The 15,779-nt window shown below is 44.2% G+C and overlaps 1 protein-coding gene across 1 annotated transcript in view; it reads left to right on the forward strand.

Annotated features, from left to right (window-relative positions):
• Positions 1-5,279: 5,279 nt before the first annotated feature.
• Positions 5,280-15,779, forward strand: part of LOC129861975 (solute carrier organic anion transporter family member 1C1-like) — a 41,649-nt gene continuing 31,149 nt past the window's right edge. The window contains exons 1-2 of the mRNA XM_055933226.1: positions 5,280-5,820; positions 9,195-9,368. Of these exons, the coding sequence (XP_055789201.1) occupies positions 9,210-9,368 (159 nt within the window). The 5' untranslated portion in view covers positions 5,280-5,820; positions 9,195-9,209. The remainder of the gene's footprint in view (positions 5,821-9,194; positions 9,369-15,779) is intronic.

Genomic DNA, 15,779 nt, shown 5'->3' on the forward strand with positions numbered 1-15,779 from the left:
ACCATGCTCTACTAACTGAGTAATGGAGGACCACAAGCACCATGCTCTACTAACTGAGTTATGGACCACAAGCACCATGCTCTACTAACTGAGTTACGGACCACAAGCACCATGCTCTACTAACTGAGATATGGACCACAAGCACCATGCTCTACTAACTGAGATATGGACCACAAGCACCATGCTCTACTAACTGAGTTACGGAGGACCACAAGCACCATGCTCTACTAACTGAGTTACGGACCACAAGCACCATGCTCTACTAACTGAGTTATGGACCACAAGCACCATGCTCTACTAACTGAGATATGGACCACAAGCACCATGCTCTACTAACTGAGTTACGGACCACAAGCACCATGCTCTACTAACTGAGATATGGACCACAAGCACCATGCTCTACTAACTGAGATACGGACCACAAGCACCATGCTCTACTAACTGAGTTACGGACCACAAGCACCATGCTCTACTAACTGAGATATGGACCACAAGCACCATGCTCTACTAACTGAGATACGGACCACAAGCACCATGCTCTACTAACTGAGTTACGGACCACAAGCACCATGCTCTACTAACTGAGATATGGAGGACCACAAGCACCATGCTCTACTAACTGAGTTATGGACCACAAGCACCATGCTCTACTAACTGAGTTATGGACCACAAGCACCATGCTCTACTAACTGAGTTACGGACCACAAGCACCATGCTCTACTAACTGAGATATGGACCACAAGCACCATGCTCTACTAACTGAGATATGGACCACAAGTACCATGCTCTACTAACTGAGTTATGGACCACAAGCACCATGCTCTACTAACTGAGTTACGGACCACAAGCACCATGCTCTACTAACTGAGATATGGACCACAAGCAAGTGCTTATCCAGCAACCTCACTGATTGCCCACTAAACTAATTCATGTTGTATCCATCCAGCCCTTTCTGTCCAAGCTACTAGCCTGCGTCCAGATCTGTTTGTGCTGTTCATACTGACCCATCCCAGATTAATGTGTGTGCTGTTCATACTGACCCACTGCAGATTAATGTTTGTGCTGTTCATACTGACCCATCCCAGATTAATGTGTGTGCTGTTCATACTGACCTATCCCAGATTAATGTGTGTGCTGTTCATACTGACCTATCCCAGATTAATGTGTGTGCTGTTCATACTGACCCATTCCAGATTAATGTGTGTGCTGTTCATACTGACCTATCCCAGATTAATGTTTGGGCTGTCCTGCCATTGTACAGTTCATACTGTACTGGCCTATGCTGTCTGTCTGTCTGTCTGTCTCTCTTCCCCCCCCCCCCCCCCCCTCTCTCCTTCGCTGGTATTAAATATGGATCAGAATATTAACAATATTAGCAGTCCTTCCCCTCTCAGGTGATCATCAACTGTGATAGTGGTCGTGCCCAAGCTATGTTAATTAAAATGCACCTTTAAATAGCAAAAACAGAAACCATCCTGGATGTGATGTGAAGCCATGCTGTAATGTATATTCAGTAGTGTAAGCTCCATATGTCATGCAGGCTTGGTATCTATCTCCATGGCAACAGGAAAACATGGGACATCAAGGATTGACCACCAGGTGAGGTACACACAGGACGAATTCCATCACTAGACTTCTCTGTTAGAGTCTGTGTTAGATGTCTCACTAAATGTACCTCATATCATACTGTAATATTCACAGATGAAAAAAGTCACACATTTATTTTAATAGGTTTATGTATATCATTCAATCTGTATAGCGATGGAATAGTTCAGTTTTAAAATTGAGTGATGGAAATAAGAAATGTAACTGTACCCCTCATCACTGTCAAACGCTCCATAAAACACTTCAGCGAGCAGGCCTTTCTAATCGACCTGGCCCGGGTATCCTGGAAGAATATTGACCTCATCCCGTCAGTAGAGGATGCCCGGTTGTTCTAGTAATTTCCTCACCATCTTAAATATGCATGCCCCTTTCAAAAAAATATAGAACTCAGAACAGATATAGCCCTTGGTTCACTCCAGACCTGACTGCCCTCGACCAGCTCAAAAACATCTTGTGGCGTACTGCATTAGCATAAAATAGTCCCTGTGGTATGCAACTTTTCAGGGAAGTCAGGAACCAATACACACAGTCATTTAGGAAAGCAAAGGATAGCTTTTTCAAACAGAAATTTGCATCCTGTAGCTCTAACTCCAAAACGTTTTGGGACACTGTAAAGTCCATGGAGAATAAGAGCACCTCCTCCCAGCTGCCCACTGCACCGAGGCTAGGAAACACTGTCACTACCGATAAATCCACAATCATCGAGAATTTCAATAAGCATTTCTCTATGGCTGGCCATGCTTTCCTCCTGGCTACCCCATCCCCGGCCAACAGCTCCAAACCCCCCGCAGCTACTTGCCCAAGCTTCCCCAGCTTCTACTTCACCCAAATCCAGATAGCTGATGTTCTGAAAGAGTTGCAAAACCTGGACCCGTACAAATCAGCTGGGCTAGACAATCTGGACCCTCTCTTTCTCAAAAAATCTGCCGCCATTGTTGCAACCCCTATTACTAGTCTGTCCAACCTCTCTTTCGTATCGTCCGAGATTCCTAAAGATTGGAAAGCTGCTGCGATCATCTCCCTCGTCAAAGGGGGTGACACTCTAGACCCAAAATGTTACAGACCTATATCCATCCTACCCTGCCTTTCTAAAGTCTTCAAAAGCCAAGTTAACAACCAGATCACTGATCATTTCAAATCTCACCGTACCTTCTCCGCTGTGCAATCTGGTTTCCGAGCTGGTCACGGGTGCACCTCAGCCACGCTCAAGGTACTAAACAATATCATAACCGCCATCGATAAAAGATAGTACTGTGCAGCCGTCTTCATCGACCTGGCCAAGGCTTTCGACTCTGTCAATCACTGCATTCTTATCGGCAGACTCAACAGCCTTGGCTTCTCAAATGACTGGTTCCACAACTACTTCTCAGACAGAGTTCAGTGTGTCAAATCGGAGGGCCTGTTGTCCGGACTTCTGGCAGTCTCTATGGGGGTACCACAGGGTTCAATTCTCGGGCTGACTCTTTTCTCTGTATACATCAACAATGTTGCTCTTGCTGCGTGTGATTCCTTGATCCACCTCGACGCACACGACACCATTCTGTATACATCTGGCCCTTCTTTGGACACCGTGTTAACAAACCTCCAAATGAGCTTCAATGCCATACAACACTCCTTCTGTGGCCTTCAACTGCTCTTAAACGCTAGTAAAACTAAATGCATGCTTTTCAACCGATCGCTGCCCACGCCCGCCCGACTAGCATCACTTCTCTGGACAGTTCTGACTTAGAATATGTGGACAACTACAAATACCTAGGTATCTGGGTAGACTGCAAACTCTCCTTCCAGGCTCATATTAAGCATCTCCAATCCAAAAGTAAATCTAGAATCGGCTTCCTATTTCACAACAAAGCCTCCTTCACTCACGCTGCCAAACATACCCTCGTAAAACTGACTATCCTACCGATCCTCGACTCCGGCAATGCCATTTACTTAATAGCCTCCAACACTCTACTCAGCAAACTGGATGCAGTCTATCACAGTGCCATCCGTTTTGTCACCAAAGCCCCATATACCACCCACCACTGCAACCTGTATGCGCTCGTTTGCTGGCCCTCGCTACATATTCGTCGCCAGACCCACTGGCTCCAGGTCATCTATAAGTATTTGCTAGTTAAAGCTCCGCCTTATCACAGCTCACTGGTCAACATAACAACACCCACCCGTAGCACGCGCTCCAGCAGGTATATCTCACTGGTCATCCCCAAAGCCAACACCTCCTTTGGCCGCCTTTCCTTCCAGTTCTCTGCTGCCAATGACTGGAACGAATTGCAAAAATCGCTGAAGCTGGAGACTTATATCTCCCTCACTAACTTTAAGCATCAGCTATCTGAGCAGCTTACCGATCGCTGCAGCTGTACACAGCCCATCTGTAAATAGCCCATCCAACTACCTACCTCATCCCCATATTGTTTTTATTTACTTTATTTTGCTCTTTTGCACACCAGTATTTCTACTTGCACACCATCACTCCAGTTTTAATTTGCTAAATTGTAATTACTTCGCAACTATGGCCTATTTATTGCCTTACATCCTCACGCCATATGCACACACTGTATATAGATTTTTTTTTATATTGTGTTATTGACTGTAAGTTTGTTTATTCCATGTGTAACTCTGTGTTGTTGTATGTGTCGAACTGCTTTGCTTTATCTTGCCCAGGTCGCAGTTGTAAATGAGAACTTGTTCTCAACTGGCCTACCTGGTTAAACAAAGGTGAAATAAATAAAATTAAAATTAAGCTATGCTGTCAGTGTGTAGAATATTCACACCATGATAGAAACATAATTTAAAAGCAATTGGAATTACCATGGGTCATTAAGTGTGCCCAGTTAGTTCCAATTAGGCTTATTATCAAGATGTGGCTTTGGACCTTTTCAGGGTTAACCAACCAGGTAACACCAGATCCAATATTTTTTTTATTTAACTAGGCAAGTCAGTTAAGAACAAATTCTTATTTACAATGAAAACCTAGCAGAGAACAGTGGGTTAACTGCCTTGTTCAGGGGTAAAATGACAGATTTTCAGCTCAGGGATTCAATCCAGCAACCTTTTGGTAATGCTCTAACCGCTGAGCCACCTGCTGCCCCAAAACAATTCCAGGTCCCTAGAACGTCGGGAGATGCCTTTAATACCGGCCACTAGGGACAAGAGTGAGCACTATTCCCATCAAGTAGGCTCGCGGCTTCCTACGGCATGCTACGGCTTGCTAGACCACGAGCTCTGGCTCAGAGGATCGCCTGTTCAATCCCAGTGGTGGGCATTTTTTGCCTGAACTTAACCTTTAAAAAAAAACGATGTTTGTGGACAAACGTCGAATACTGCAGTCATACAATGAGATATTGTTGGCCAAACAGGTGGGAGTTTGAATAGTTATTGGAACTGTATATCACTGCATGTAGAAGTGCTGTAAAACTGTTACAAACTCATATGGTACATATTAGGTACATATTAGGCAGAACTATACTTTACTTTACTGTTTTGACATTATAACATGTTTCACAACAACATGTGAACCTGAGAAAGAAAATATGTTATGGCTTGTTATGTCGCAAAAAAACTGTTAATGAGACGTGATCACCTGCAGCTAAATGAATGATTCATTCACAGTACTTAAGATTTTTGCTGATCATCACGTCATCAACCTCTCATCATCACGTCATCAACCTCTCATCATCACGTTCCACACTCATCATCTGCCATCTAAGACATCTGCGGTTTATCTATTTTTTTTAAATTTCTTTCGATTTTTAGGCTATAACGATTTACCACACCTGACATATTTTCCCTGGCGTTTGCCGTGATGCTCTATAGCCTAGATTTAATTCACGACTAAAAGAATGGCATGAATTAAATGTGCTTTTCTATAGTTCTACTCAGACGCGCATCACGTGTTTCGGTTCAATTCTCAGCCAGCGGTTTCCATGAACTGAACTATAGGCTTCAATGCTCAGATTGCTCCAGTTCTCCGGGTATGTGGTCGCTTGTCAAAGCCGGACTGAAATCCACAACCAAAAAATGAAAATTCTGAGAAATTGATTGAGGTGATTATTGAAGATAGCGATATTTCGATTGGACAAGAAAGCATATGGAAAACTGGAACCAGGGGTTCGGGCAGGGGTTCTGCTACGAAGAAGTTTCAGAGTGGATGTAACATCGACACGTGAAAGCTCTGCAGCCTCATAGGCTTCTTCAGTTCAGAAAAAAAGTACTTGGGTAAGTAGGAATCAATTAAATATATTTATTGGCTATGGCAACATATTTAGCCTAAAGCCACAGTCTCTGAAATTCCCAGTGAATGAAAACATAAAAAAAAAAAACGAATAACATATTAGGCTATATTATATTTTATCATGGTGGACTGTTATCCAATTATCTTTAGATCCTTAAAAAATAATAATGCTCTCGTCAAATGTCACTGCTTGAGAAATACAGATCACAGACATTGTAGGAAGTGCAGCATTGCTGTGGCAACAGTTGCATGTGAAAATATAATTTGCTTTGTTTTGTTGGTCGCCCTTTATGAGCGCCATACATACTATGTGTTTATATCCTGAGTTTCTCTTACAACGAACAATCTGAAGAAAAAAACGACATCAAATTCAATATTTACAATGATTAAATGCGGACACTGGCGCATAAGGAGAAACGTGTAGCCTATTGGACATTATTGGACAAAAGTACTGTTGCATCCACAGATTAGTTTAAGATCACTTGTAGGCTTCACTATTTGGTATTGTTTTGTAAAGGTTATTAGGCAAACAGTCTATAATGTTATTAGCTATGATATGACCTATCAGATTGTCTATAATCAGAGACCTTACCTTTAGCCGACCTACTGAATAAATTACCTATTAATTAGCCACTTGGGTTGCTGAGAGAGAGCGAGAGAGATGGGGAGAGAGAGAGAGTGTGCTTTAACCATTTGTACATTGTTACAACACTGTATATATTTAATATGACACTCGTAATGTCTTTATTGTTTTGAAACTTCTGTATGTGTAATGTTTACTGTTAATTTGTTTTGTTTGTTTCACTTTTGTGTATTGTCTACCTCATTTGCTTTGGCAATGTTAACACATGTTTCCCATGCCAATAAAGCCCCTTGAATTGAATTGAATTGAATTGAGAGAGAAAGAGAGAGATGGGGAGAGAGAGAGAAAGAGAGATGGGGGAGAGATATGGTGAGAGAGAGAGAGAGAGGCAGAGAGAGAGAGAGAGAGAGGGATGAGGAAAGAGAGAGAGAGAGAGAGAGAGAGGGAGAGAGAGAGAGAGAGGGATGAGGAAAGAGAGAGAGAGGGCGAGAGAGAGAATGAGAGAATGAGAAAACAAAAAGATAATTACTTGACACATTGGAAAGAATTAACAAAAAAACAGAGCAAACTAGAATGCGATTTGGCCCTAAGCAGAGAGTACACAGTGGCAGAATACCTGACCACTGTGACTGACCCAAACGCAGCTGCACTTCCTAACCTCCTGCGAAATGTATGACCATATTAGAGACACATATTTTCCTCAGATTACACAGATCCACAAAGAATTCGAATTATACTCCCATATTTATTGGGTGAAATATCACAGTGTGCAATCACGGCAGCAAGATTTGTGATCTGTTGCCACAAGAAAAGGGCAACCAGTGAAGAACAAGCACCATTATAAACACTTTTGTACTTTAACCATTTGTACATGTTACAACACTGTACATAGACATAATATGACATTTAACATGTCTTTATTCTTTTGGAACTTTTGTATGTGTAATGTTTACTGTTCATTTTTTTGTTTATTTTCACTTTAGTTTATTATTTATTGCACTTGCTTTGGTAATGTAAACATATGTTTCCCATGCCAATAAAGCCCCTTAAATTGAATTGAAATGAGAGAGAGAGAGAGAGAGAGAGAGAGAGAGAGAGAGAGAGAGAGAGAGAGAGAGAGAGAGAGAGGGAGAAGGAAAGAAAGAAAGAAAGAAAGAAAGAAGGAAGGAAGGAAGGAAGGAAAGAAGGAAGGAAAGAAAGAAAGAAAGAAAGAAGGAATGAAGGAAGGAAGGAAAGAAGGAAGGAAGGAAAGAAAGAAAGAGAAAGAAAGAGAGAGAGCTCTCTGTCTTCTGTGTGCATTGTGTGATTCAGTCATAGTGTACTGTGTCATTCATCTAGTTAGTTAAAGTGTGCACGTGGTCTGGACAGGGATCAGAGACGGATGGTCTGTTTTACATCTTGATTGAGATTCATTCATGAAACCAAGTGATGAAAACGTAATTTTATTCACACAATGTGACATTAAAAATTTAAAAAACTACGTTGACCCATTCTGTTAAAGAGTTGTCCAACTATTCAACTTTGAACATATTGGTTTCACTAGGCTGTTCGTGCAATTCTTTTGTCAAGATAATCCATCCAATTATCAAATCCAATTTTCCAAACTTTGGGCAGCAGGTAGCCTAGTGGTTAGAGTGTTGGACTAGTAACTGAACGTTTGCTAGATCGAATCCTCCGAGCTGACAAGGTAAAAATCTGTCGTTCTTCCCATGAACAAAGCAGTTGACCTACTATTCCTAGGGGTTCATTGAAAATGGGATTTTGTTCTTAACTGGCTTGCCCTAGTTAAATAAACTAAAGAAACAGTCAGATACACATGTATATGTGATTATTATTGATCCTACATCTTGATTTATCGAGGAAACCGTCACTTTTGCTTTCTGTCAGCCCCCTCGTAGAATAGATCATGATTAACATTTGGACGCCCAATGTTGTTATGAATGAACAATTGGCCTATCAAACAATGATAAATCACTGGATAATCAGATGAAGCCATAACAAGGGGTTATGAATTCAAACAGACAGTAAACAGTAGGCTATAGGCCCTTATAGCGCATGTGGCTATCTGTACTTTCTCTCTGTTTGCTCCAGTTAGAAAACAAAGGGTGCGTTGTTTACCGTGAGAAATGGCTTGTGGCTTCCGCACACATGATGTTTCCTCATCTCTTTCTGTAGGCTACATGAATCAGTTGTTCAATAAGTCGTTCAGAAAATCCCCCCCCAAAAAATGTTACCACGAGGTGGCCACCGTCTTTGATATTAAATTGGTTTGGTCAACCCTTTGAAAGCTAAAGTAATATGTTAGCGACCTCGTAAACAAACGCAGCGCAATTTTGGTGGAAGTTGTGCTACTGTACCCTTTGACTGGAGATGGTGTTTCCGGCAGAGAGAAAAAGGACATAGGCCTACACCTTGAAGCTTTTCTCATTTGGGCAAAAGTCTGTCTTCCATCCTCTCTCCTCCGTGACCCAAAAGTCTGTCTTTCGTCCTCCATCCTCTCTCCTCCGTGACCCAAAAGTCTGTCTTTCGTCCTCCATCCTCTCTCCTCCGTGACCCAAAAGTCTGTCTTTCGTCCTCCATCCTCTCTCCTCCGTGACCCAAAAGTCTGTCCACACCCTGTAAATGTCATTTGGGCTGATGAAGTGTGAGTCTCATTTCATTTTTCCAGCCTCCGTCTAAACAAATGGAAAAGAAATGCACCATATCATTCCATATTTTTAGATGAGGCCTGCAGTCAGTAATTTACTTTCTTTGGAAAATAATAACTTCCAACAGGTGTGAGTTGAACCAATGACGAAAGATTACAACAGAGAAACTCCTTCCCCTGAAGACACCATTATCTTCCTTAGAAAGATGGAGGTTCCATCTAAAGGGAGGTGGACCCCAGACGACGTCTCCTCTACCCCATCATCTTCAGGGATGCAGAGGTCCAGTTGCTCCAGTCTGAAGGTACAGTACTTGTCTCTTCTCAGATCACCTCATGGGAAATTAAAACCCTGTACTGATCTAGGATCAGGTCCCCATTATTCATATAAACATATTCTTTAAGATCTAAAAGGCAGAACTGATCCTACTCTGTCTGTCTGTCTGTCTGTCTGTCTGTCTGTCTGTCTGCCTGTCTGCCTGTCTGTCTGTCTGTTTGTCTGTCTGTACTGTAGAGTTCTATGATTAATTATTCTATCGCATAAACACTCTTCAAAAAGGGTTTGTAAAGGGGTCCTCGGCTGTAGAAGAACACTGTTTAGTTTCCAGGTAGAATGCTGTTTAGTTTCCAGGTAGAACACTGTTTAGTTTCCAGGTAGAATGCTGTTTAGTTTCCAGGTAAAACACTGTTTAGTTTCCAGGTAGAACGCTGTTTAGTTTCCAGGTAGAATGCTGTTTAGTTTCCAGGTAGAACACTGTTTAGTTTCCAGGTAGAATGCTGTTTAGTTTCCAGGTAGAACGCTGTTTAGTTTCCAGGTAAAACGCTGTTTAGTTTCCAGGTAAAACGCTGTTTAGTTTCCAGGTAGAATGCTGTTTAGTTTCCAGGTAGAACGCTGTTTAGTTTCCAGGTAGAATGCTGTTTAGTTTCCAGGTAGAATGCTGTTTAGTTTCCAGGTAGAATACTGTTTAGTTTCCAGGTAGAATACTGTTTAGTTTCCAGGTAGAATGCTGTTTAGTTTCCAGGTAGAATGCTGTTTAGTTTCCAGGTAGAATGCTGTTTAGTTTCCAGGTAGAATACTGTTTAGTTTCCAGGTAGAATGCTGTTTAGTTTCCAGGTAGAATGCTGTTTAGTTTCCAGGTAAAACACTGTTTAGTTTCCAGGTAAAACACTGTTTAGTTTCCAGGTAAAACACTTTTTTGTCTTCTCCCTTCCAGGTAGAACCCTTTCACCCACGAAAACACCCCAATTAGGAACCCTTTGGTGAAAAGGTTCTACCTGTAACCCAAAGGGATTCTCTTATCAGGACAGTCATTCATCCAAATAACTCGTTATGGCAGGTTTTAGGTAAAACCTTTTTTTCTAAGAGTGTAACCACACAGTTGTAACGGCGGTCCTCCTCCTCTTCGCCCGAAAAGGAGGAGTATTGATCGAACCAAGGCGCAGTGGAGTTTGAACACATAATTTATTAAAGAAAACACGAACTTGACTAAACTAACAAAAACAACAAACGGTGTAGACAGACCTATACGACGAACTTACATAAAACAAGAAGAACGCACGAATAGGACAATTAGACTACACAAACCGAACAAACCGTAAACAGTCCCGTATGGTGCAAACAATTACACAGACACGGAAGACAATCACCCACAACGAACACTGTGACAACGCCTACCTAAATATGACTCTTAATTAGAGGAACGCCAAACACCTGCCTCTAATTAAGAGCCATACCAGGCAACCCAAAAACCAACATAGAAACAGAAAACATAGAATGCCCACCCAAACTCACGTCCTGACCAACTAACACATATAACAAATTAACAGAAATAGGTCAGGAACGTGACATAACCCCCCCCCATAAGGTGCGAACTCTGGGCGCACCAGCACAAAGTCTAGGGGAGGGTCTGGGTGGGAATCTGACCACGGTGGTGGCTCAGGCTCCGGGCGAGGTCCCCACCCCACCATAATCCATCCTAGCCTCCATCTCCCCCTAAGAATGTCCACCCTCCTTTTACCCCCACAAAATCTTCTTAGTAACATCAATGATAGGGACAGCACCGGGACAGAGAGATAGATCAAGACAGAGGGATAGATCAGAATATAGAGGTAGATCAAGATAGAGAGGGAGATCATGATAGAGGGGCAACTCCGGACATAGAGACAGCTCTGGACATGGGCAGTTCTGGGTATATAGCCGTTTCAGGCTGAAGGGCAGCTCATGGCTGACTGACGAATCTGGACGCTCATGGCAGGCTGACGGCTCTCGACGCTCATGGCTGGCTGATGGCTCTCGACGCTCATGGCTGGCTGATGGCTCTCGACGCTCATGGCTGGCTGACGGCTCTCGACGCTCATGGCTGGCTGACGGCTCTCGACGCTCATGGCTGGCTGACGGCTCTCGACGCTCATGGCAGGCTGACGGCTCTCGACGCTCATGGCAGGCTGACGGCTCTCGACGCTCATGGCAGGCTGACAGCTCTCGACGCTCATGGCAGGCTGACGGCTGTCGACGCTCATGGCAGGCTGACGGCTGTCGACGCTCATGGCAGGCTGACGGCTCTGGATGCCCATGGCTCTCTGACGGCTCTGGCCGCTCATGGCTCGCTGGCGGCTCTGGCAGATCCTGTCTGGTTGGCGGCTCTGGCAGATCCTGTCTGGTTGGCGGCTCTGGCAGATCCTGTCTGGTTGGCGGCTCTGGCAGATCCTGTCTGGTTGGCTGCTCTGGCAGATCCTGTCTGACGGACGGCTCTAGCGGCTCCTGTCTGGCGGGCGGCTCTAGCGGCTCCTGTCTGGCTGACGGCTCTGTAGGCTCATGGCAGACGGGCGGCTTTGCAGGCTCATGGCAGACGGGCGGCTTTGCAGGCTCATTGCAGACGGATGGCTCAGACGGCGCTGGGGAGACGGATGGCTCAGATGGCGCTGGGGAGACGGATGGCTCAGATGGCGCTGGGGAGACGGATGGCTCAGATGGCGCTGGGGAGACGGATGGCTCTGGCCGGATAAGGCGCACTGTAGACCTGGTGCGTGGTGCCGGAACTGGAGGCACCGGGCTAAGGACACGCACCTTCATACTAGTGCGGGGAGCAGGGACAGGGCACACTGGACTCTCAAAGCCCACTCTATACCTGGTGCGTGGTACCGGCACTGGTAACACCGGGCTGAGGACAAGCACATCAGGATTAGTAGGGGGAGAAGAAACAGTGTGTACAGGGCTCTGGAGACGGACAGGAGGCTTAGTGCGTGGTGCCGGAACTGGAGGCACCGAACTGGATACACGCACTACAGGGAGAGTGCGTGGAGGAGGAACAGGGCTCAGGAGACGCACTGGTAGCCTAGTGCGTAGTGTAGGCATTGTAGGTACTAGGCTGGGGCGGGGAGGTGGCGCCGGAAATACCGGACCGTGGAGGCGTACTGGCACTCTTGAGCATTGAGCCTGCCCAACCTTACCTGGTTGAATACTCCCGGTTGCCCGACCAGTGCGGGGAGGTGGAATAACCCGCACCGGGCTATGTAGGCGAACCGGGGAAACCATGCGTAAGGCAGGTGCCATGTATGCCGGCCCGAGGAGACGCACTGGAGACCAGACGCGTTGAGCCGGCCTCATGACACCTGGCTCAATACCCAATCTAGCCCTACCAGTGCGGGGAGGTGGAATAACCCGCACTGGGCTATGCACTCGTACAGGAGACACCGTGCGCTCTACTGCGTAACACGGCGCCTGCCCGTACTCCCGCTCTCCACGGTAAGCCTGGGAAGTGGGCGCAGGTCTCCTACCTGCCCTTGGCCCACTACCTCTTAGCCTCCCCCCCCCCCCCAAGAAATTTTTGGGTGTTACTCACGGGCTTTTTGGGCTTCCGTGCAAGACGCGTTCCCTCATAACTCCGGTTCCTCTCTCCGGTAGCCTCTGCTCTCCTCAGTGCCTCCAGCTGTTCCCATGGGAGCCGATCCCTACCAGCCAGGATCTCCTCCCATGTGTAGCAACCTTTCCCGTCCAATATATCGTCCCAAGTCCATTCCTCCTTCTTTTCCTGTCCCTTACTCCGTTTACTCCGCTGCTTGGTTCTGGAGATTTGGTGGGTGATTCTGTAACGGCGGTCCTCCTCCTCTTCGCCCGAAAAGGAGGAGTATTGATCGAACCAAGGCGCAGTGGAGTTTGAACACATATTTATTTAACGAAAACACGAACTTAACTAAACTAACAAAAACAACAAACGGTGTAGACAGACCTATACGACGAACTTACATGAAACAAGAAGAACGCACGAATAGGACAATTAGACTACACAAACCGAACAAATCGTAAACAGTCCCGTATGGTGCAAACAATTACACAGACACGGAAGACAATCACCCACAACGAACACTGTGACAACGCCTACCTAAATATGACTCTTAATTAGAGGAACGCCAAACACCTGCCTCTAATTAAGAGCCATACCAGGCAACCCAAAACCAACACAGAAACAGAAAACATAGAATGCCCACCCAACCTCACGTCCTGACCAACTAACACACATAACAAACTAACATAAATAGGTCAGGAATGTGACAACAGTGGTGATTTTAGCATGTAAATATTGGTGGGGCAAAAAATGTGTAATGTGGGATGCATGGCAGCAAAGCCACAACACAACACAACACAACACTAAACAATACACAACACAACACAACACTAAACAATACACAACACAACGCAACACTAAACAATACATGACTTGCACTATAATGGTGACAAACGGTGCCCACAAACTGTTAGGACCTACATAAAGCTGTCCCAACAGCAAAGTCCAAACATATCAGTCGCAACACCTTACCACCGCTACACCTGGTTATCAGCAGAGCCTTGTCTGGCAGCGAAACAGTTCATTCAGCCTCATTTACTGCCTTTTAAGAAAACATAGCTGATGTGGCTGACTTGGTTAAACAAATGTTGTTTCTTCTGACAATTGAGATGTACAAACTATGGCAAAAGGGAACGACGAGTGGATAAGAGGCAATCCATCACTTAGATTAAGACATTCATGAGCGAGCTAGGACGGCCGTACAGTAGTCAATATAACTATTTGTTCAGCACTTTTGAAATGTACAGCGACAGAATTCAGAACATGGGCCATTCTTACAGTATCCTCTCTGTACACCAAGTCAGAACCGCAGGATAAATAAAGGGTGCATATAAGCAGACAATGAAGCTCTTACAATATTCGATCATGACATTTCTCTTAAACAGGTTATACTGTAGGCTTCATGTGCACCACCAAGTCAGAACAGTAGGTGAAATTAAGAGGGGAAAAGGGACCTAATTATTAGGGTGAGGCACATGAGCTACTAACAGCTTACCACACAACATACACTTAGTATTACTTTCTTAGCTACAGTACACATATCTCCCTGTCTGTGTACTGTACAGTGAAACCGTTTCTTGTTTGCCACTAGCTTGTGTACTGTGTGTGTACAATAGTTGTCTTTGTATATGATTAGTGCAGCTAATGACCTACTGTACATTAACTTTACACAGTGTATACACAAGCACTGTATCTGTAAAATGAGTGAGGTAGCCCTCAGCAGCAAGTGACTTACTGTAACAGAGTTTAGGGCCTGTCTTTGTCCTGATCTGGGCTCAAACAAGGGACCTTCTGCACAACAACCCTTCACGGTCCTGTGTTGCTAAGTTTGTGAGAGCCTGATGCTAGCAACGCCAGGGTGGTGGGTTCAATGTCCGCCATGGCCACCCATACGAAAAAAATGTAAGTTGCTTAGGATAAAAGCTTCTGCTAAATGGCAAGCAGCACCGTCAACACCAGTGACCCAGAAAAGCCCAGTCGTTTCTTTGTCTTGGGCTACAGTACTTCTAGGTCTTGTGCGATGGACCCTACTACTGCACGGCACACACAGCTAACTACTTACCAGTGCCACATCAGCTACAGGGTCATTCCATTAAATTATTCTATTTTGGGTATTGTAATTTATTAGAAAAATTAATGAATTAAATCATTTTTCCTTCTTTCATGAAGAGCACATATTCAACTTAATAAAAAAAAATGCTTTCCCATCTCAAGAGGTTGAATGACTATAGTAAGTACCAGATAAAGTAACAGGGTTGATGATTTCTTCTTAAATCAGCCATACATCTCCTTGTGACAGGGGGAACGGAAGCTTGGTGTGTGCAACAGGGAGGGGCAATTGAACGCAAGCTTCACCCCCCAAAAAATGATATTGTAAAAAAAAAAAATGTCTATCCGGTCTGTGGGTATCAAGGTTGTCGTGCTATCCTCGACCAGCTCAGCTTAGTTTTTTTAAATGAATCACTAATCACAATAATAATCTTGAGAAATTACTTTGTCAAAGCAACAAAATAAGTTTTTATTTATGATGGTGAAAACGTTACAATGATTGTGAAAACTTGGAGAGATTATGGTGCACAGATCCACTGGGGAAAAAACTGATTGAGTTAAACGTTGTTACAACGTCATTTGTCAACGTATGTTGATGTGGAATCTACGTGGAAAATACATTGGTTAAATTTTTTTTTAAAGGGAATCAACGTAAACTGTTGGTTTGATGTTAAAATTTCAAACACAAGATGATGTCATTATGTTTAAAAAAATTTACATAAACAAAACTTGTATAAAATATGTTGAAATTATATCCTCTATCAGACAAAAGTCCAGCCCTAGCTATAAAAGTCCAGCCCTAGCTATAAAAGTCCAGCCCTA

The sequence above is a fragment of the Salvelinus fontinalis genome, chromosome 9 (assembly GCF_029448725.1).
Source record: "Salvelinus fontinalis isolate EN_2023a chromosome 9, ASM2944872v1, whole genome shotgun sequence".
In the NCBI taxonomy this organism is placed as follows: domain Eukaryota; kingdom Metazoa; phylum Chordata; class Actinopteri; order Salmoniformes; family Salmonidae; genus Salvelinus; species Salvelinus fontinalis.